Source organism: Fistularia commersonii, chromosome 4 (assembly GCF_037954325.1).
Source record: "Fistularia commersonii isolate RoL2024-O1a breed Wild chromosome 4, RoL_Fcom_v1.0, whole genome shotgun sequence".
Taxonomy (NCBI): Eukaryota; Metazoa; Chordata; class Actinopteri; order Syngnathiformes; family Fistulariidae; genus Fistularia; species Fistularia commersonii.
The window spans coordinates 21,731,012-21,754,808 of NC_141287.1; the positions used below are offsets into that span (position 1 = coordinate 21,731,012).

Genomic DNA, 23,797 nt, shown 5'->3' on the forward strand with positions numbered 1-23,797 from the left:
TTTCATTAAAAGGAGGGAACTTTTCTTCTTGACGTCACAACAACTGGTGAAGGCAGCAGCGTTATCCGATAACAAGAGGAGTTTTGAAGTCGGACGTTCAGGTGCGACGCAAAATAAATGTATGGATCTAAGCGGAATGATTGATGACTTGTGGTGTTTAAACATGTCAGCTCAGACTGATCTGCGAGCCGGACGGCGTCTTCGAAAGGTTCCCGATCAGCCTTCACGCTTACAGGGACGTCATTTCCGGTTTAGCTGAAGAATAAAGAGGCGTATCAACTCTGCCGTATACATATATGAATATATATATCATTTACGTTGGAAAAAAAAAAAGGGAACGTATAGTTTTATGTTTCAAATGCATCACAAATGACTGAAAGAATTGTTTTAACGCTAAAAAAAAAAAAAAATTCATTCGCATATATGCCTTTTAAAGATTTTTATTCTTTAATAATTCATCCTTAGAACTGAGAAACCATTTAGAAATGTGTATGATCATTAATACAAATTATTGGCGAATATAAATATTTTTTAGTAATGCATCACAAATAACTCAAACACTTCAAGTTACTAAATTATTTTGAGTGAAATTTACTTGCTCGATAACCCTTGGAAACGTGTCATTTGTCGCGCAGCTGTTTGTGCCGTCGAGATATTCACTAAAAACTCACTCCTGGAAATTTGTTTCTTTTATTTTCTCTCAAATGTTTATGGATTCTTAGACGTTTCCACATTTATATGTATATTCATATTTCAGTCAAATTGTCCTGTTTATCATAAAGAGAGAGTGAATAGAAGCGTTGCTGCGAGAGGAAAGAGCATTTAGTTCTTCTGCCGGCACTGCGAGCGCTGGAGGGCCGTCCTCCAGGGACCCACCAGAGGACGGCACATTAGCCGCCGAGAAAACTCTCTCCGTCCGTGGAAAAGCAGACGAGCACGTCGTTGGATGCACTCGTGAGTCCACGCTGTCGGCCAGGTCGCTACTTCTTTCTCGCTCTTCAGCGCGCACGAGTGGCCGCTTCGTATTTTTACCCTCTTGCCTCCAACACGCCGTAAAAACTGCTTGTCCGGGCTGCACCCGTCTGCGTTGGATGCAAAGAACGCGGCGACATTTTGGGTCAAACCGAACCAAAACATACACGTTTTCCATTTTGATCGACGTTTTAATGTGACGGCCAGGCGCTGGTCGCGGCCTGTGCCGGGCAGGCAGCTCCTGTGAATGGATGAATGCCATTTTTGAAACTCCAAGGTGTGAAAGCGGATTATAAATGGAGCCCGTTTGGCAAAATAGCGGCGAGTGCTTACCGATCAAATGAAAAATAGCTTTAATTCGGCGTCCCTGCGTGAAACGGACCCGAGTCTCTCGTGATGAGTGAATGTCAAAGTTGTTTTTTTTTCAGTTTTAGTTTTTCTTTCCCTTTTCCTGCGTCCGGTTTCAAACGTTTGCAGACCAACTGCATCGCCTTCTAATTTGGCCTCCAAGGAAATGGTTTTATCAGCGTTTCATTCCCGTCCCGTGACCATCAGTGAGGCCGCCTGACCCACTGCGGCCGGGGGTCTCGCGTTCAGTTGTGTCGCGATTCCCGTGGCTTCATTTGTTTACTTCACACACACACACACACACACACACACAGCGACGGGTATTTCTTTCTTTAGATCAGCGGCTCGGTAAAGCCGAATGAAATGTTTTTATACCATTTTCATGGCTTCGGCCGGCAAATATGACTGATTTAAAGGCCACCTCCCACATCCTTTGACTGGAAAGTCAACTTTGTTTTCATAAATCAGACAAGGCGAGTTTATCCATAAAATCTTCTTTTTTTTTTTTTTTTTCCATATTTTGTTACAAATCGCTGCCGTTTTAATGGAATTGCCCACAAAGTACCTGAGAGAGGGATCTTTCTGAGCCAACCGCCGCATCACTTTCAACACTCAAAGGCATCATCAAGTTGACTTTCATTTTCATTTTATCTATTTATTCTCAGCTTTACTTCAGTTATTCATATAAATCATTGATCATGAAGTTTTGGCCTCACTTTGTGATCGATGAATGAATTATTGTTAAATAAAAAGACAAAGAAGGCCCCAGTAGTCAGTGTTTCAGACCTAGAACAGATCTCTGCCAGGATGCCTCAATCCAGGACGCTGTTTTTTTTCCCTTGAAATAAAAAATTGTTTTCGCCCGATTTCATAGTTCATCCATAATTTAGAGAAAATAAAAGCATCGAGAATTTAATTAGAAAAAATGTCCCGCGGTTCGTTAATTGACTCTCGCTCAAAGTCAGCAGCCGTGATCGCCCTCGCCGTCCCTGACCCTCTGCAGGATCTTCAGGACGGACAGATAATGAGCAAATGGATGGATGAATGGAAGAATGAAGGTATGGATGGATGGATGGATGGATGGATGGATGGATGGATGGAAAGACAGATGGATGGATGGATGTGTGCAAGTGTTATTTGCAGTCTTTATGTCCTCTATTGTAAGTCGCTTTGGATAAAAGCATCTGCCAAATGTAATGTAATGTAATGTAATAATGTAATATAAAGTAATGGATGGATGGATGGATGGATGGATGGATGGATGGATGGATGGATGGATGATAAACTGAGCAGCAGCACTTCAGAGCAGACTGAGTGGGGTTAGTTAACCCTAACCCTACTACCCATTGAAAGGTGAACAGATCAAAGTGTGTGTGTGTTCTACTGGGTGAATGCAACAGTGTAAACCTCTTGGAAACTGTAAGTTTAAGTGTGTGTGTGTGTGTGTGTGTGTGTGTGTGCTTTTCGCTTGATGTTCAGCGTAGATTTTCATGACTCCAAAACCCGCAGATGGTGGAGGAATCTAGACGTACCATCATGTGTCCATCAGGTTTTAAAATGTGAATGAATCTTTTTCACAAGAGTTGCCACGTCCACTTATTTTCCACTTTTTAGTCTTTCAGCGGCGACTCTCAGAGTTGGAGGGAGGACAGTTCTGATGGGCTTCAGTATAGCGTAACACACACTCCACCACAAACGCTGGACAGCTCCCCGCACTCACACACACACACACACACACACACGCACACGCGTACGTGGTAATTGTTCTTTCAAGATGTCCATACAGTGTTTTGTGTACATCCCTCTTGTTTCCTCTCTGCAACAGCTGATTTGTTATTCAATTTAATTGAAAAATGGTTATTGTTTTTAATCTAGCGGTAACCACGGGCCGGACGCTGATTTAGACTCTTTGTGTTCACCTCCCTCTCTAATCTCCGACTGCTTTCCTGATTCTCCCAGTATTGCTCCCTCTCTTCTGCCTCACATGCCCCTAATTCAGCTTCATCGCCGCTATGTTTGCCGCCGCGGCTCTTCTCCCCTCCACGTTGCCTCGTCCGTTTCTTCCTCCACTCGACGGTAATGAGACAACAAACCGTCTTGTCTCGAGATCCACCGTTAAGATTTTTTTTATTTTTTTTTTTCCATAATTCGTGCTCTTCATCCACTCGCCGACATCTTCAGAGTCACTCACAGTCCCGTCTCTCATTTGCGATGCCGGAGCGACGGCTAGCAGGCGAGGCTAGGAGTTTTCCCTCCGGTGGAAATCGCGCGTTGACCGTGATTATGAGTTGTATTTTGTATTCGGACTTTGCATCAGCATGTTTTTGAAACATATTAAATTGTTTGATTATTAGAAAAGTAAAAGGTTACGAGTGGTCTTTCTCCGAAACGGGCCGTCCCTTTAGGCAGTATAGGCAGGTGCAGAGCATGTTGTGGCCACTAGGGGGCGCCATTCAGTCGGGAAAAACATCTCACATTGATTCCTATGAAAAGCAATGCCCCGTTAATATTTGATAATCATAGTATATTTTATTTAAGGCGCCCCATTGGATACTCAAGGACAGATGTGCAACAAAGAAGAAGCAATAAAAACAATGAAAGTGCTGAAAGTAAAAAAAAAATGGAATTAGTAAATAAATACAATAAATGAATAAATAAATAACAAAACACACCGTTTGATGGACGGGATCCCAGGGAGCTTTGGAAACACGTTAAAAATGTGGTCCTGTGAAATAAAGGCGGCAGTAGAAACAAGGCCACACAGTGTTTTTTGGAAACGAGGGCCATAAATAATGTGGCGTAGGGCGCCACATTTGGCGACGCCCGCCGAGGTTCTGCTCCTTGAAGGCCTCGGACCGACCCCGCTTTATTTGTTTGATTGTTTGCTCGACTGACTCGATGTTCGGTGTGGTTGGATGTGTCCTCAGCTGGTGGAGCCTCTGACCCCCAGTGGAACTGCACCCAACCAAGCCCAGCTCCGGATCCTGAAAGAAACCGAGCTCAAGAGAGTGAAGATCCTTGGATCCGGGGCCTTCGGGACCGTGTACAAGGTAAAAAAAAACATCACGCAAACAATAATAGAGGCGGGTTTTGATGTATTTCGACTGTTTGCGAACTGGGGCAGGAAACACGGCGGCTGAGGTTTTAACAAAGAGGAGCAAAGCTTGAAAAAAAAAAAAATGAATCGCAAGATCATTAATGGCAGGAAATGAGATGGAAGGCTGGAGGCGGGGATGATAAGAATAAGTAATAGCAGACACGGAGTCCCCCGGGCTCCCGGTGATATAAGAGGCGGCGGAGGAGGTCGCCACCGGCACCGCCACCACTCGGGGAGGGATGCGGAAAGACGTCGCCGAAATTAGAAAGAACACTTTCTCTCCCTGAAATTGTCGTTGGTCATTTCGAGGATGGCTCGGCTCACGCCGCCCAACATTTCTGGGTCAGAGTTATGGAAGCGGGAGCGCAGACATCATTTCCAGACGTCTCATTCGCCCGCCCCAGGGGAACCCCGGCGGGGAGTTCGGGGGGAGCAGCAGCCAGCGGTAGATTTTTCTCCAGAACAACGACACCGACATCAACCCACCCTCATTTTCGAGGCGGCGTACGAGTCCGAGAGGAGTCCGATCGGCATGTCACCGTCAATCTCTCGTTATGCGCTCCGCAACAAACGCCGCCGTGAGTCAATATTTTAATGACTAGTTTTGTGCAACCCTGGTGTTTCCTGCTCTGCAAGCGCTGGCTGAACAAGGCACGGCAGCAGAGCGAGAACTGGTGAAACCGGATGCGGAGTTCCTTCGCGGGCAGAGTGGAAAATATAAAAGTCTTCAGAGGTTTGGCCAGAAGTTGTTGAAAATCACAGCGATGGGTGAAGAGACACGATAAAAGACGGTATTTAAAAGTGCGGCATCTTACTGGGGAAATAATACAGGAGGCTAGAATGTGAGTGACGCCGGGGCATCTGGAACCTTCCAGGCCAGATCGGGTCAGGGTTTCATGTCAAACCAAGCGAACGTCCAAAGATAACAACAATCCAGGATCTGTTACCATTTTTACATCAGGAGGTCCCTGGTTCAGTTCCTAGGAGGTCTTTCTGTGCAGAGTCTCCATGATCCCACCAGGGGTCTGCTGGGTTCCTCCCACCGTCCAGAAACACACTGGAGGTTCACCGGAGACGCCGAGTTGGCCGGATGTGTCAAAGACAGGGTGAACGGCCGGGCGTCTTCGTGGTCTTCTTTCCAAGAGTTTAACTTGTGATAAACAAACAAAAAAACAAAACAATTTCAAATGTTAATTTCGCCTCATAACCCCCAAAAAATAACAAATTCAAGCATTTTTAAAATATCTGATTTCACGGAAACATGTCTCAGTCATTCGCCCTCCTCCAGCCAAATGTCTTCTCCGAATCCTCTTCTCTCGGCCCGACTGGCTTCCTGTTCTTTGTCCTACATCCTTAAATCTTGTCTTCTCATGGAGAACCGTCCCTGTTGGACTCGCACCAGGGACCTTATTGTGGAGAGGCGGCGTCCCCCCGCGACCCGTCTCTTCAATATACGATATTCATTTTTGGATTTTTGGTAAAACAACTCAGGCTATAATTCATAAAGACACGCGTCTTTAAACGTGTATTTACAAACCCCAACAGACACTTGGACTCCCAGCTCACGAAGAAGCCGTTCGAAAACATTTTTCATCGGCGGCAAACGGAAACAAACGAAGATCCGCGTTTGAGCGACGAGTCTGACCGCGACGTGATGTTGTCAATGCGGCGGCCGCTGTTCACGGAGGGATGATAACACGTGGCATGTTTTCCACACGTGAACGCCACTGATGGATAAAATCCCAAAAAACACGCAGGAGGACGGAGCCACCGAACACCGGCCGTCGCGTTGCAAATGCAAATGTTCTGGTTAAGTTGTTGCCGCCGTAGTTAAGCGTTGGCTGCATCTGGGGGTCGACGGAGGTGGAGCTGCTCCGAAACCATTTTAATCACAGCTGAAACTTCATGCTTCAATATGATTAAGTTGTTCCATTCAACTCCTTTTTTTTCTTTTTTTAAAAAAGAAAAGATAAATTAACCTTCAATGAAACAGCGGATCCTCGTGTGTCTGGAGAAAGAGGTTATTAAGAAACTTTATCATTTTGATAAGTGGAAGTTGAGTGACTTTGCATTTGGTGTAATCATTCAACTTTCGTCTCCATGTGTGTATGTATATTTATACACGTGTGTGTGTGTCTATTTATACACGTGTGTGTATGTATATTTCTGCAGGGTATTTGGGTTCCGGAGGGAGAGACGGTGAAGATTCCTGTCGCCATCAAGATCCTCAACGAGGCCACGGGACCGAAGGCGAATGTGGAGTTCATGGATGTGAGTACCTTCGATTCACAAAACAACAAAAAAAGAAATTACCAGAAGGGTGTATTGACATACATCTGTAGCGCTTTACCTCGGATGCACTCACACGCACACACACACACACACACACACACCGGAGGCGGCGTGCAGGGCGCTCGCCACGCCTCAGGAGCGATAAGGGGCTTCGGCCTCTTCGAAGTTTGGTGTTCGTGAACGCGCATCCGCTTGAAGACCATCCACCAGCGCTTGCACTTTCACCCCAAAAACACCAGAAAACCCCCCTACCAGGGGATGCATGTTACACACACAAACACACACACACACACACACACACACACACACACACATAACATGCCATGGGCTACCAGCACAGTGCACAAGGCCCCATTTATAAAACATTCGCTGTTCGTCTCATTTCAAAAGGAAAAGCGGGGGGAAAAAAAAGAAACTAAATTATTACCCTGTGATGATGCAACGCAGATGAAATAACTCCCATCAGTAGCGAACACGGGCACATGCAAATCCGGGCACACACACATCGAAAGCGACCCAATTGCACTCGTGTTTTACACTTAGTTTGACAGTCTAAGAGGACGAGTTTTGGAGCGTTAGCGTTTCTATTTTAATCAGGGAGCCTTTGATGAGTATCCTGTGCGTGTGTGTGTGTGTGTGTGTGTGTGTGTGTTGTGTTGTGTTCGCTCCTCGTGGTTCGAGAGCTCGTCTGACAGTCAGAGGAGACCAGACGGATTTTATCTCGTCATCGCAGGGAGGGAATGCCAGATATTATACATGATAATCCACGCGTAGTCACATATTCAGCTACCGTGTGTGTGTGTGTGTGTGTGTGTGTGTGTGTGTGTGTGTGTGTGTGTGTGTGAGAGAGCATAGTTTAATCACGCTGCTGTGTGAAGCTCTTGCAGAGCCAGCATGGTAGACAAGCATTGCGAAGGTCTTTTTACCGTCACACACATCCCCCCCATAGATGCTTTTACCCTGTTACTTTTTGATCCACGTTATAATCATGTTTTTAGTGGAGAAGCACGAAGAACCGCTGGTGTTGCAGCCTTCGCTGCGTGCACGGCTGCGTGCACGGCTGCGTGCACGGCCACATGCAAGCATTCACTGTCGATGAACTAGACGATCATTCACGCGTTCATATGTCACACACACATTCCCAGCGAGGGAAGGGTGGTGGATCAGAAGAGTCGACGGAATAGAGGTTTAAATAAAATCCGCACATTTATGTTGACATGTAGTACAAAAAATGTATTCTTGCATGAAGTTTAGAGCAAACACAGGCTCTTCAGATGCTTCCCAGTGTTGACAAACATTTTGATCATGTGACCGATTCATCCCAACATTACAACATAAGAATAAGAACAACTTTATTTATCCCGATGGAAATTGTTGTGTCAGAGTTTCAAGTAAAAAATAACAAGAATAAATAATAGTAGGAAATTGTAATAAACAGTACAAAAAAAAAAAAAGGGGGGGAGAAAAAGAAATACAAATAAAACTACAAAAAGTTGAAGTCAAGGCTATAAAGTGTTTTAAGGTCTTAAGTGCAAAGATTTGAAGATTCCCTGCAGCTGAAGGAGGACAACACCTTAATGTGTGTGTATGTATGTATAATGTTTATCATTGTCATGATATTTATATCATGACAATGATAATATGTTAATATGACATGATATATCTAACAAGAGGTGCTAATAAAAAAGGAGTGAATCAATCACATGATCATTCCCTTTAAAAATGGCGCCACAATAACAGCATGTCTGTGAACACACATCTCTGGTGAGCTTCTGAGGAGGAGCCAAGGTTCGCTCGAAACATCACGCAAGAATACACTTCTTGTACTATTTGTCAAATAAATGATCTTGGAGCGCAGATGGTTTCCACATGACGGTGGAGGTTCTCAGGTCCAGGTTAAGGTCAGTTCTTGTCAAGATCTTCTTGTAGCAACGTAAACCATCTACCATAACACCGTTCCCTCATCCAGGTTTTATCCAACTTTATCCAACCTTGTACTTTATCTCATGCTCACGCCAAAAACAGAAAGTCACTCTGTCATTCACAAGTTTGGGCAATTTATGGTCTCCAATGAACCTCCTGCATGTTTTGTGACTGTGGATGAGAACCTGGAGGAGATCCATGCAGCCATGAGGAGAACATGGAGACTCCACACAGAAAGGTCCGCTGGAGAATCCAACCCCAGACCTTTTTCTCACGAGGCTGTTTTTTTTCTCGATTTGTTTTCGTCCGGGTTCCCTCCGAGCGGCGTGCCTTCCCGTGGCGAGGCCCCGCCGCTCGTTCGCTGACCGACCTGCGGCGGCAGAGCGGGACGCCGTCCGCTTTCCTCGCCCATCTCCATTTCCACAGCCTAGAATGGGATTTCTGACCGCTGACCTTCTGGCCGTCAGGAAGGCTCGCCGCCCACCGACCGCTCGGAGAAGGTCACCGAGGGCTAATTGTCTCAATACCTCCGCCCGTGTTTTCCACCGTGCCGACGAGTTTACGGCAGATTTAATCCGGTTTTCCTCCGCGTTCCTCGGAGGAGGCGGTCAAAGCGCGGAGTCGACCTCGGAGTTTAACGGACGTGCCCGGCCCGCCGGCCCGCCGGCCAAACGACGGCCCGTCCTCGCCGCCGCCGGCGCCTCGCCAGACGACAGAATGTTAATACCCCGCGAATCGGTTGCGCAATTACAGCCAGGAGTATTAGTATGAGCGAGGGCGCTTCGCTGCCGGCGTAATTGAAATGGAGGCTGCGGGCGGGAGGAAACCGCCGCGTTGCTGTCGGTGGATCTTCGGCTCAAGGTGTGTTTCCCTTCAAGCACAATCAGTTTGCTATTGTGTGTGTGTTTCGTTTCTTTTTTTTTGTTTTCTTTTTCTACTAAATCTATTCCACAACCAGGAACGCCCAGGGAGCCTCGTCGTGCGAACCAAAAAAAAAAAAAAAACAGAATTAGAATATAAACGTGAACCGTGTGACAGGGAAGCGGTCTACCTCTAAACGGAGACATTTTTCAGTTCCAACTTTTTCTGATGCATTTATTAACCCTCTTATTATGTTAAAGGTCAATTTGACCCATTTCACCCATTGACCCAAAGGGTCAAATTGACTCTTAACATAATATGAGGGTTAATTTGATATTTGTTTCTTTAATAAAAGAAGGTCCCCGGTTGGATTCCTACAGCGGTGGTCCCGTGTGGAGTCTCCTGTCCGTTTGAGCTTCCTTCAGGTTCAGAAACATGCAGGAGGTGCGTCGGACACCGATCGCCCAGATCTGTGAGTGAGAGGGAGAACATCCGTACCTCTTGGTAGGGGGCGTGCACGAGAGAGCGAGCGCTTGCATGTCCAAATATGTGACCCTGTGATTGACGGGCGATCGGTCCAATGGCAGCTTGGATCGTCCGATCTCGTCATGGTCTAAATCACCCGTTGCCGCTTAGAGTCGCATCACAGAGTCAAGCCAAAACACGAGGCGACGCAACAAAACAGCGGGAATCGTGATTCGACGGTTTCCACGCCGGGACTGATATGAGGAGCTCGGACAGAAGCGCCTTCCTCCCGTCACGGTTTACCTTCGGAACGATGCAGAAGCTTTAAGTCGCGCTGAATAATCGGGATTTTAAATCATCTCTCGATATGGAGGGATACTTTCCGCGAGCAGTCGAACTCCCCTCGTCTGCGTTCACCGTAGAACAATCTCCACAGACGTCTGGATTTTTCCTTTAAATATCACCCTGTTGACCTTTTCTTTTAGAAACACGCTCACGCTTTGGTCATAAGTCTCACGTCCTGATCGCTGGGAGCTCCTCGGGGGTCGCGGGATCCACACACCAATGGGGCTAAAGTTACCAAACTCATCGGTAGTAAGAGATCCGGTCTGGTGCAGCAGAACCTTGACTCAGGAGTTAAATTAGTCCCGTGACCGAGATCTTAACGCTGTTTGCTCAAATATCAAATTGAATTTCCCCACTGATATGATGAAACGCTATTCATCCATTCCAGCGCCCCAAAAATCAGACCAGTTTTTATGTGAGGGCTTGTACATAAGACCAGTTTTTATGTGAGGGCTTGTACATAAGAGAAATGTAATAAAAACAAAAATGTAATAAAATCAAAAATGATGCATAACAATTCAGAATGAAAGAGAAGGTAAAGAAATGAAGTATTCTGAAATGGTTTACGGAAGATGCTGGAAATGGGCGAAGGAGGTTGGGGGAGTTTTTTTTTTTTTCTTTTAATGCTTTATGGTTTGACTTAATAAATGTAACTACTATTTATATCTAAACTCTTAGCAATGGTGTGAACGCCGCTCCTTTTTTTAAAATCAAATCAAACAGCATTGAGTAACTCTCCGTCCGATTCTCCCCGTCACCGTATCTCACCAACAGAAACGTCTCCGTCGCCTCATTGACGAGCCAACAAGACGTCACGGGCACCCGTTCATGGTTTTCCATGGTTTTTCTCCGGGCTAGCTAGCGGCGGGCGGCGCGCCCCGCTATCTTTAAACACCTCTTCACGCACAGCGGCGGCCACGTCGGCACCAAACTCAGATCTGGGTTGGGTTCACAACAGAAAAACATCCCCCGAGCGGTTCGGATCTCGCAAAACTTGCAAATCGGGCACCAGTAAGTCAAGAGTCGAGGGTTCTCCGTTTTAGACCCAAGTTATCCTGTCAGTTTTGGGCTGAAACATCAAATCTGCAGAAGATCAAACACGCGCCGTCCCTCTGATGGGCTACGTTTTGATAACGGATATCGGAGAGAAGGTGCCGAAGCTCCTCCTCCCCGAGGCTCGTCGGTATGAAGATTATTTCGCCCTCTTGTGCTCAAACAAAAGGCAACTCCGGTACTTCCTCTAAGAGACACGCAGGGTTTTCAGTGACGTACGGCGGCCCTGAAGGTGGAACTCAACGGAGGATAATAGCGCATCGCAAATCACGCACAAAAGAATGACTAAATAAATTCCCGAGCAAAGTTGAAAACAGAACTTTTAATTTGCCCGTAGTTTGTACCCGCGGTACCTTTTTCCTCGGTAATGAATAACGCCGTGTTTTCTGTTCGCTGGCAGCAAACTCCTCCTTGCTGTCGGGATTTATTTTTATTTTCCTTTTAAAGCGCTGCCGCGTCGTCACGTTTAAGACACGTCTGCCTGAATTAAAAACAAAAAGGGAGAAACGTCGCCGAGGTTTATTTGTGTGTTCTATTAAACCTTGGCGCCGGCTTGATCCGCCCGTGCCATTTGGCTTCCGCTCTCAATCTTCATAACGTGACTGCTGTTTCACGAGGACGTCTTAAGATGCCACGTCGTAGTCGTGATTAAAAACTAGATTAAACCCATCATTTCGAAAATATACGGTGGGAGAGCAGGAGGACGGGGAGGGCTGATTCCCTCTCCCCTTTCCCGGCTTCCAAAACACACCAGCGCAGATCTCATTAAAGCAGAGTTGTAATGCTTAAGCTCTATAAATCCCAGAGTTGTTGTGACACTGGAACAGTGTCGCTGTTCGACGGCGAACAAATATAGATATCTGACGCACAAACAGACCTGCACAAAACATCCCTCTGATGATGGAGCACCATCCCATAACACCATAACCCCTTTGGCCACCAAGAGTGTGTGTGTGTGTGTGTGTGTGTGTGTGTGTGTGTGTTTGTGTTAATGTTGTGAGCGGTATGTGAACAATTAGTGTTCACATACAATGGACAGAAATCAGCATAGGTCCATCCTATCTATCTATCTATCTATCTATCTATCTATCTATCTATCTATCTATCTATCTATTGATCAATCGATAACGTATCTATCTATTGATCAATCGATAACGTATCTATCTATCTATCTATCTATCTATCTATCTATCTATCTATCTATCTATTGATCAATCGATAACGTATCTATCTATCTATCTATCTATCTATCTATCTATCTATCTATCTATCTATTGATCAATCGATAACGTATCTATCTATTGATCAATCGATAACGTATCTATCTATCTATCTATCTATCTATCTATCTATCTATCTATCTATCTATCTATCTATCTATCTATCTATCTAATCTATCTATCCATTTCCACAGCGAGTCAACCTTCTCCATCTAACCCTATTCTCTGGATCCTCCTCTCTCACACCAACTACCTTCATATCTTCTCTCACGACGTCCATAAATCTTCTCTTTGGTCTTCCTCCAGACCTCTTGCCTGGCAGCTCCAATTCCAGCATCCGTCTACCAATATATTCTCTCTCCCTCCTCTGTCCATGACCCAACCATCTCAGTCTGGCTTCTCTGACCTTCTCTCCAAAACATCTACCATGTGTGGTCCCTCTGATGGACTCCTTCCTGATCCTCTCCATCCTGGTCACTCCCAAAGAGAACCTCAACATCTTCATCTCTGCAACCTCTAGTTCTGTCTGCTGTCTTTTCATCCTTGTTTCTGTTCTCCATCCATTTACTTTCTTTTATTTATTAATTTTGTTCTTTATATATGTTCTAATGAATTAATCTGTTTTGTATCTGTTTATTATTTTCTGTTTGTTTATTTCTTTATTTATGATCCGAATGTATTTATTAATGTCTATTTATTTAATGATGTGCTTACTTATTAATCTGTTTTTGTCTCTTTTATTTATTACTTTCTGTTCATTAATTCATTTGTTGACTTCTTCATTTATTATCCTATTTCCTTTTTATTGATGTATTTGCTTTATTTTTATTGGTATATTTAGGACTCGTATATTTATATTCAGGCACGGTGCGTGTTTTTATGTGATTATGTTCTTTCCTTCTCGCTGCACACAGTTTACCGTAACTCACTTTCAAACCTAGTTTCGGTTGAAAATACGACAAAGTACATTTGTCACAGGGTGACAAAACCGATAGAAATAGATTGGCCGAAAGATTACGCCGTACAAAGGATGATGTTAACTTCTGAATTCTGCGGGACGGAAACATACAGAGGCATCAAACGGATCCACCGTAGTATAAAATACAAATTGTACTCACTTATGCTCTTTTATGGGAAAATGCCACGATGCCGCTTCAAAAAACGATCCTGGGTATTTGTGAAAAGCCAGAACTCTTGAAATAGTCCCGCAGACGTGAACGGTGACACCTGACATAAATTAATTTCCCCATTGTAGATGTTCTACATTTTGGTTCCTGACCAAAAAAAAAAAGAAAAACAGTAAAAATCTTGACATTTAAAGCGGAGTGACATTTTGCTTTTGAATTCATTTTTACCGCCTCTGACTCAGAGGAACCTCGCACTTCACTTCAAGAGAAGCCGGAGCCTTAAACAGAATGAGGGGCCCTCTGATCTTTGACAGTCATCTCTCTACATGTAAATAGGATGAATTTCCCAGCAGCTCTTAACCGTCCCGCTTCTTTGAACCTGTCTGTTTTGAGGCGAGCTCCAAATCGACTTTTTCCGGGGCCCTCGCCGATATTCCACCTGACGTCGGAAACCCCAAACACGATCCGTTTTTTTTCCCCCCCGCACCCGCCTGAGTTTGTGTCCGTGTCCTTCAGGAGGCCCTGATCATGGCCAGCATGGAGCATCCCCACCTGGTGCGTCTGCTGGGCGTCTGCCTGAGCCCCACCATCCAGCTGGTCACGCAGCTGATGCCTCACGGCTGCCTGCTCGACTACGTCTTCGAACACAAGGACAACATCGGCTCTCAGCTGCTGCTCAACTGGTGTGTGCAAATTGCCAAGGTAGGAAGTGAAAAGGATTTTTTTATTTTCTTCTTCGTCGCCTATTCGGCTTGTTTCACGGACGGTCGGTTGCAACGGCGGACGCGTGATGGGGGAATTAGACGGCTTCGGTTATCGGGCGTATGGATGCTGAGGTTCCCCAAACGAAAGACCTCATCGACTCGGGCCGCAGAGCGTTCAGGAACTTTACTCAGGCAGGTTTCTGTGCACAAAGAGCATTTTTACATTGCTTTAGATGCATTTTATGGATATAAATGGCTCCTCCTACCTTTGGGTTCGTACCGCATTGAGATTGACGGGTTTCTTTAGATGGACTACGGACGCTTTTCTGACGGACGTCCTCAGAAACCGTCCGGCTCAGATTTGGTTCCAGGAACTAGCCTTGTATTTTTTTTATTTTTAGTTTTGCATTTCCACAGGCAGTTAGGATCCATAGCTGGACTCTGACAGGCACCTTCCAAAACACGTCACCCAAGAAGAAGGGGAAGACCAGGGGAAGACGGAAACCCCTCTGCCTGGGGGACATAATAACCACGGCTATCAGATGGGTTTAAATAAGATAAGATAATACTTTATTTATCCCCATTTGGGAAATTGGTTCGTCACAGCAGCGCAACAATAACAATATCAACAAAGATGAATAGAAATATTAATAGAAGACACAATTAAAAAGGACAAAGACAGTAAAGGGGATTAAAATAGATAACAGAATGACAACAGCACGGATGAAAATCAAACAAGAAGGGTTGAAAGCTTTTTATTTACTTACTGAAGCCGCTGTTAGCCGCTAGCTAACTCCGGACAGCCGTCTTTGGCGCCGCACACCAAAGACCTCTTTGTCGATCCGGCGCTCGCCGCCTCGCCGTCCATTTTCAAAATGGCTGCCCGGCGACCGCAGTAGTTTTCAAAAGCGCCGCACCACGAGGACATTGCGGAAATGAGTTCCACCAATCACCAAGCAGCCGCGAGTTCCTCCGACTCTGACGGCGCTAATGCGGTTGGAGGAGCCGAGGTTCCTCCGCCGTCCGAACGCGCGGAGAAACGGTTCCGGGAGCTTCGAAAAATCTCCCAGTGAGTGAGAGCGGGACTTATATCCTCAAATAACCGATAAGTTTTCTTTTTAATTTTCTGGTTTGGCCTCTTCCCTGCAGACACAGACCTGACAGTGATGTTAATTGAGTGCCTCTCGTTTGCAGACGTCCCGCGCCTTCGGCCGGGTACAGACGCATTCACACCATAAGTAGGTCATTAAGACCTGAGCGGCTCTTGTTCCCCGAGTCTGTTTTGACTATCACCAAATTTGGAGTCCCGGCGAATCACACTTTGTCTTAAGTCGCGCTCCTTCGTCGAGCCCGACTTTGCTCCGGTCGCTCGATAAACATCCTCGCCTTGTCATGCTGTAAGTCCAGCTTGGACGGATTTGCATGGTCAAAACATTGCGGCGCTCAAAGCTGTCGGGCGTCGGGTCAGGACAGCATCAGAGCAGACGCCGGAAGGTGGGAAGGGTTTAGCTTTGCATTCTTTGCATTATCTTCAGCCTCTGCGTGTTGCATCATCAAACCGTGAATACAGTTAAATGATTTATAGCAGGGGGTCCCCGACCTCCGGATCGTTTGGTACCGCCTGCAAAGACAGTCTTTCTGGGTACAAATGTTTTTTTCATGAGACCTTCCGGATCTTATTTAAAAAAAAACACTGTTTCCAGCTTCGCCTTACTGTCACACTTACCTCTGTCGTGCCCTTTCCCACGCCAGCTACCACGAGCTCGGCGCCGCTGAACTTTTCCAGGAAGAAACGAGCAAACTGTGAGATCGCAGAAGTATCGCAAAAAGAAATCTGCATTTTAAAGAAAACATCAAGATCTCTACCCACGTTTCGGGTTCGTCGCAACTGGTGAAACCCAAGCTCCGCGCACGCCAGGCATTATTTGTGGTGAACGGCGAGCTAATGAAGCTATGAAACCCTCCAAACTGTTTTGCCAAGTTCAGACAAAACACGCTGCACTAAAAGACAAGCACCTGCAATTTGTTGAGAGAAAAAAACATCAGTAGTTGTATTAATAGTAGTGTTGGAAGTATTAATATTATGGTGCAAAACAATTGTAATTTCCTGATATAAAGTGTAATGGTTGTAGAAGATAAACTTTATTGATCTCCATAGGGGAAATTCCTTTGCCATGCAGCATAACAGTTATGTCAAAAAAAAAAGGAATATGAATATGAATAGATAGCTGGCAAGACAAAATAATCCACGAATAAATAGACAGCGGATAAAAAGACAGCAACAACATCAGGGATGACGATGGGCAACATCAAGCAACGGTGAGGGTGGAAAAATACACAACCAGAACTAAACAACAACATACATAGAGCGACGAAAATAAACAGCGATGAATAAAATAAATCGACCAAATAAGGCGGGATGTGTGCAGGCTGGGACAAACCAGGAGAGACGGCAGAGTCAGGACGTGAGGTGAGCAGGTGAGGCAGTGACGTGGTGGGGTTGCGGAAGCGCCGCAGGTGCAAACGGAGTCGCGTGCCGTCGTACGATCTGATGTCCGCCGGCGCAAAGGAGCGTCCGACGAACCGCCGGCCGAAGGAGCCGCTCATCAGCGGTGCAGCTGGCGGGGAGGAAGGTCCTGGAAGCTCCCGCTTTGACCTTCGCCCTCCCCGCCGCCACCCTTTCCAGAGGTTCAGAGAGCTTTCCTCACCATCTTATGGAGCCCGTTGACCTCGGCGGTCCCGGCGCCGCCGCGCCAGCACGCTTTACCTGAGAGGAGAGCGCCGGCTAGCATAGACTGCTAGAAGGTCTTGAGGAGCTGCAGATGCCAAACCATCTCAGTCTCCTCAGGAAGAACATCCTGCTCTGGCCCTTCCTGTATTCACTTTAAATTTCTTCTTCTTTCGGCTTTTCCCTTCAGGTGTCGCCACAGCGAATCAACCTTCTCCATCTAACCCTATTCTCTGGATCCTCCTCTCTCACACCAACTACCTTCATATCCTCTCTCACGACGTCCATAAATCTTCTCTTTGGTCTTCCTCCAGACCTCTTGCCTTCTTCTTCTTCTTCTTCTTCTTCTTCTTTCGGCTTTTCCCTTCAGGTGTCGCCACAGCGAGTCCACTTTCTCCATCCAACCCTATTCTCTGGATCCTCCTCTCTCACACCAACTACCTTCATATCCTCTCTCACTACGTCCATAAATCTTCTCTTTGGTCTTCCTCCAGACCTCCAATTCCAGCATCCGTCTACCAATATATTCTCTCTCCCTCCTCTGTCCATGACCCAACCATCTCCGTCTGGCTTCTCTGACCTTCTCTCCAAAACATCTAACATGTGCTGTTCCTCTGATGGACTCATTCCTGATCCTCTCCATCCTGGTCACTCCCAAAGAGAACCTCAACATCTTCATCTCTGCAACCTCTAGTTCTGCCTGCTGTCTTTTGGTCGTTGGAACAGTTTCTAGTCCAAACATCATTGCTGGTCTCACCACTGTCTTGTACACCTTTCCTTTTATTCTGGCTGAAAGTTTTCTATCTCTCGGTGCCCCTGACACTTTTCTCCACCCATTCCAACCTGCTTGGACCGTCTCTTCACCTCTTCTGTATTCACTTTAAATACTGTGAACTAATCCTTTGAGTTTTATCACTTCAACCCCTGCGCCTTTAACCGCTCCGCCGAATCGTTTTCATGCTTAAAACTGGTCCCTGCTAAAAAAAAGGTTGGAGACCCCCTGATTTAGAGAGTTTAGAATTCATCACCCCGCTGAAGCTGTTTGCAGATATCAAAATTTTTCATTTTACTTTCCCTCTTTCTGAGCGCGTCTGCATTAGCTGTACACATAACAGCTTCTTCATACCGCGTCTCAGCTAATGGACGACAAGTGAATGAGCACATTACTTTCAGGCTGGAAGTGGGTGTCTGCGTTGGTCTGTAGTAAATAGCTGCAAGGCTAGAACAAGGGCTGGAGCGTGTGTGTGTGTGTGTGTGTGTGTGTGTGTGTGTGGGACTCAAGCGCAGACAGCGGCACCCTTTGCTAGCCTCTCCAGAGAGCTGGAGTGAATAATTCAAAACCTTGCTGGAAGATGTGAAGTGCAGGGGACTCGGCGTTGGAGGATGGCGGTTGAAGAACCACTTTATAATTAGTTTTAATCCGACTGTGGGTTTTAATGGCCAATAGCCAGAGCCGGGGCGGCGGTCTCAGTCTGCCTCCTCGTATCCGTCGCGATCCGGTCAAACGTTGTGGTGTCACTGTAGCTCCCGATAGAACCGCGTTGCATTATACACGTTAATATAAACATAATGTGGATTTGCAGATTTTTTTATTGATGTTTTTCCTGAAGCCATCATCACACAACCTGCACGAGTGGGAATTAAACTCCCAGTCCACCTTTGGGTCGCTTTACCTTCAAAACTGCTATTATTGCATATCTAAGGCAATAACAGCGAGCATTGAGACTAATCATACTGTCACACTACGGTTTAGAATTTACGCACAAAGAATTTTGCGTTGGTTTTCGGGGGGAAAAGTTCTTGCTTGCACATGAATAAATATATGGCCACTGTGAACAGCTGTCAACACCGAGAGATGAATAATTCATAGTAACTATGATTATATATTATTTAATACCATTATTCGGCGTCTCATGTATGCATTATCTAGCGTCCTCCCTAACTTCCGAAGCACCCCGGGCGATAAAAACCATCGTCACGTTGACATTTTGTCCTCCGAAGGGTTCCCGCACACACACACACAAAGCGCGTGACAATGAATATTTATGGACAATTAACACGTCATGCTACTAAAATATCTGAGCGAATCACTTGGATCTTTAAAAAAAAAGAAAAAAGCAGCTCATTTAATTGTGTTTACGGTGGATTTCCTCGGGTCAGGCGGCGCTCGGGGCTCCCGCCAGCGACACAGCTTCACTTTCCGAGGCGAATCCCGGCGGCCGTCCCTCACTGTCACCGCAGACGTAGATTAATAATGGAGAGATCTGCCACCAGAGTCATACTAATGAGTAGATTCATCAGCGCTGCGCCGCCTGTGTGTGTGTGTGTGTGTGTTTCCCTTCTGTTTTATCTTTCCGTGTCTTCTTACTGTAACCTACAGCATATCGCTTGCTCCTCATTATGTTTGCGTGCTTAATGAGTTTCCGTCTTTCATCAAAAAGCCCACGCTTGTGTTTCGGCATGTTTAAAGTATGACGTCGCCGCGGAATTACGGCTTCGGAACTGGACCCTTTTGATAAGGAGGCATTAAATGTCGGCCGCGTTTGTGTCAGAAGGATTACACAATTCCACAGGGGAAGTGAAATTTACTTTAAATATGTTCAGGCCTCAGTAACTGTGAATTATTTTTTAACGTGTTTTACATATTTATTTCATCATTACGGCTTTTCTATTTGCCTGTAAGCTGGGCTTCGAATGCTGTCCATACAGTTTGTTCACATAGAAGCCGCCATGAATTACTTACTAAAAGCCCCTCGTGTGCGGCTCCTCGGCGTCCGTTGTCGCGTCCGATCCCGGCACCTGGACTCGATTCCTCTCCCTGAAGGTTCTTTTCGTGGCAACTGGACTTGATTTTCTTCACGCGAAGACCGAAGAAGCCTCTCGGACGACGGAAGAATCGTCTGCGCGTGGGGAAAATCAGCCCCGGATTCACGTGACGAGAAGATTTCGACGAGAATATGACCTGGATGAGAGATGAGATGAGATGAGAACAACTTTATTTATCCGGAAGGAAATTGTTGTGCCAGAGTTTCAAGCAAAAACATAACAATAATAGATAATAGAAGGAAGGAGGGAGAATAAGAAACACAGTAAAATATAAAATGTCAAGGTTAAGGCTATCAAGTGTTTTCAGGTCTTAAGTACAAAGATTGAAGATTCCCTGCAGCTGAAGGAAGAGGAATTAAAAAGTCTGATAGCTTCAGGTAGGAAAGACCTCCTGTGGCGTTCAGTGGAGCTCCTTGGTGGTATCAATCTAGAAAAGAGCTGAAAGAGCTCTGACAGGACGTTAATGTCCATGCAGGGGGTGATGGACGTTGTCCATGATGCCGAGGAGCTTCTCTGACACCTGCACCACAGACTCCAGCTCCACTCCCAGGACAGATCCAGCTCTCCTGATGAGCTTGTTGAGTCTGTTGGCATCAGCTGTCTTGATCCTGCTGCCCAGCACACAACAGCGTAGAAGATGACGCTGGACACCAGCGAGTGATAAAACATCTGCAGCATGGTCCTGCAGACGGTGAAAGATCTGAGCCTCCTGAGGAAGAACAGACGGCTCTGACCCTTCTTGAAGATGGCGTTGGTGTTCAAGGTCCAGTTTATTGTCCAAGTGGACACCCAGGTATTTGTAGGTGTCCACAATGTCCACTTCTGTACCCCTGATGGTGACCGGATTCAGGTGGGTCCTTTGTTTCCTGAAATCCACCACCAGCTCCTTTGTCTTAGACACATTGAGCTGCAGGTGGTTCAGTCCACACCACTCCACAAACCTGCTCCTGTACTCCTCCTCCTGGCCTCCGTTGATGCAGCCCACGATGGCAGAGTCATCTGAGAACTTCTGCAGGTGGCAGGACTGCGAGGAGAACCTGAAGTCTGAGGTGTAGAGCGTGAACAGGAAGGGAGACAGGACCTGGTAGAACCCCCGCGGCGCCCCGTGCTGCTCACAATGGTGTCCGATGACACTATGGATGAGCGAGAACCTCCTTAAAGACGTTCCCCTTCCCATCTGAGAGGCTTCTTCGGTTCTGACTACGGGGGTTTCGTCTCCAGACGGGTCGACGTGCACATAACCGCGGATTCATCTTCAACCAGCTCACAAAGCAACTCGCCCAATTTAGCCAATGGATTTCTCACCTTTTCAGATTCTAGTGAGGTGGGTCAACAGCCACAGTCAACTTCAGTCCAGATGTCACCATAAGAATGGAGAACCTCATCTGAAGACCGGCTTTTATTTGAGTGATGACTTTGGTTACCTTGCTTTTCAGCAGGTCATTCTCTCACGTGCACTGTGCTTCATGGAAAAGGCCGACGACTTCCCGGTCACGTGACTCGTGAAGTTTATAAAAAAAAACCTCCGTCACTCTCCGTCCGGAGAGTGGATTTGTTTGTGATCTTTGTGGAAAGTGATTTAAATTCTATATTTTCAAGATAAAAACATGGTTCTTTTTTTCACAGTGTTTTTCCGGGGAATGATCGTAATGTGTAGTTTCTCAGTTGAGAACGACACCCTAGCAGATATTTCAGTAAAGAATGCATCAAAGTTAATTGATACTTAAAAATGCAAAACCGCATGGACTTTTTAAATAACTATAAGTGTTTGAGTCGAAATAACTCAGCTTGGGAGTCGTCGCATTTTGCACACAATATCTGTGTCACGAGTCCTACCAGGTCAATATTCACTTTCAGTGTTTTTCCCAACACGTTGCAATAGATTTGCAACAGAGAGGCGTTTCTACAAGGCATTCAGCGCACAAGCTAGCAAGTTACTGGATGCAGAATCCCCTCTTTGCCTTTGTTTGCTCTTTTCTCACACATTGGGCCTCAAGCTCATTGAGATATTTGATTCCAGCCATCGGGGGTCACGTCGCTCGCCTGCCGCAAGACTGCGTTTCAGCGTTCGGCACGAAGCGGATCACGCGCCTCAAGCCTTTGATTCCACCAAACCTTGTCAACGAGTGCCTGCCTCTCTCCAGCCCACATTCTCCATCGCGCTCGCCCATGCCGTCTTCCTTTTCATTTCCACACTAATTTATTCGGAGCTTTTCAGCTGTGGTCTTTCATGACTGCATAAATAAGTGTTTGGTTCAAATTTATATTTTTTTTTTTCCCCCTCCTCAGAATTTCTCTCGGCTAAATGTCACACTTGAAGTGCTGCGTTATTTGACAGAACAGCATAACACACGTTTTCCTTCATTGATATTCACCGCCAACATCTACTAGCGGCGGCGCGGTGGTTAGCGCTCCCACCCAACAGCCAGACGGTCTCGGCAGCGGCTTAAGCGGACCGTAAATTCCCCAGATGTGTGAACGAGTGAATGGTTATATTCAAAAAGCCTTATTTATCTCCTGAGGGCAATCACTGGGCTAGTAGAGCGGGCAGTAAAACTCAGGACAGCAAACAGCGCAAGTGCAACACAAGGGGGGAGAAAAATAGTCCAAATAAATATAAAAAGGAGTAATTTGCAAAGATATAATGCAACTGAAAACAATGTAAACATATTTCCAAGATGCAAATGGAGCAGAGGTGTGTGTGTGTGTGTGTGTGTGTGTGTGTGTGTGTGGGGTGGAGTTGAGGAGCTGGACAGTGGACAGCCCTGGGTACAAAGGTAGACCTTCTCCTGAGTCCTGAGGCAGGGCAGTGTGTGTGTGTGTGTGTGTGTGTGTGTGTGTGTGTGTGTGTGTGTGTGTGTGTGTGTGTGTGTGTGTGTGTGTGTGTGTGTGTGTGTGTGTGTGTGTAGGACAGGTTTGCTAACCTGGGTGTCATATTGTTGTCCATCTGACAGAGTTCTAAGAGGAGTGCTGATGGTTTTTGAGCAGAAAGTGCCAGGACTCTGCAGTGTTAGTGGTGTGAAGGCAGCAGGTGAAGGAGAAGGTGAAGATGCTCCTCAGGAAGGAGGAGTAAGGAGTCCAAAGGATGCTCTTCCTCACTCCAAACCAGTTGAGCTTCTTCCAGAGGCACTTCCTCTGTTGGCATTTTTTGAGGATATCTTGGTGTTTTGTGGAAATTTGTAGCTGGTGCCAGGATACTTGTACTCCTGGACAAGTTGATCTGGGTCTCCACGGTTCACGGCAGTGTCTGCTGCAGCCGCAGCCGCAGCCGCAGCCGCAGTCGCAGTCGCAGCCGCAGCCGCTCCAGTCCACAAAGTTGAATGCTCAGGTTGAACGCTCGTTCAGGCTGAACGCCGCCTCTCCACCAATCGCGGCAGAGACAGGCTCCAGCGTCCTCCTCACCCCGAGTGCAGCTACAATCAAATAGAGAATGGAGGAAGGAAGGAATGTTGTTAGAAGCTAAGCTAAGATGGCCATTTCTACTCTTTTATTAAAGATGCAACATCACATAACCTTTTTCTCAGCACTTTCCTGTTTCTGACCATGTGAGAAATGAATGTGATTATTTCTAACACAATTTTGAGTCATAAACCGGCATGAAAGAGCTGTTTTCTGGTATTTCAAGCGCTACCTTTACACACTTTAAAACACTTTCTATTTTCTATTTATTGTCAACTTATTACTTTTGATTTTTATTTCTCCTGGCATTTGTCCTACTTTCACTCCTGACCATAAAACACTGAGGATTTATGTGTGTGTGTGTGTGTGTGTGTGGTCCATCCATAAAACATACACAGCAAATGGATGCACACAATTCCCGTGCAAATTATATTTCA

At 46.1% G+C, this 23,797-nt stretch overlaps 1 protein-coding gene across 1 annotated transcript in view; it reads left to right on the forward strand.

Annotated features, from left to right (window-relative positions):
• Nucleotides 1–23,797, forward strand: part of erbb4b (erb-b2 receptor tyrosine kinase 4b) — a 281,265-nt gene that overhangs the window by 222,165 nt on the left and 35,303 nt on the right. The window contains exons 18-20 of the mRNA XM_086145994.1: nt 4,248–4,370; nt 6,590–6,688; nt 14,220–14,405. Coding sequence (XP_086002120.1) covers nt 4,248–4,370; nt 6,590–6,688; nt 14,220–14,405 — 408 coding nt within the window. The remainder of the gene's footprint in view (nt 1–4,247; nt 4,371–6,589; nt 6,689–14,219; nt 14,406–23,797) is intronic.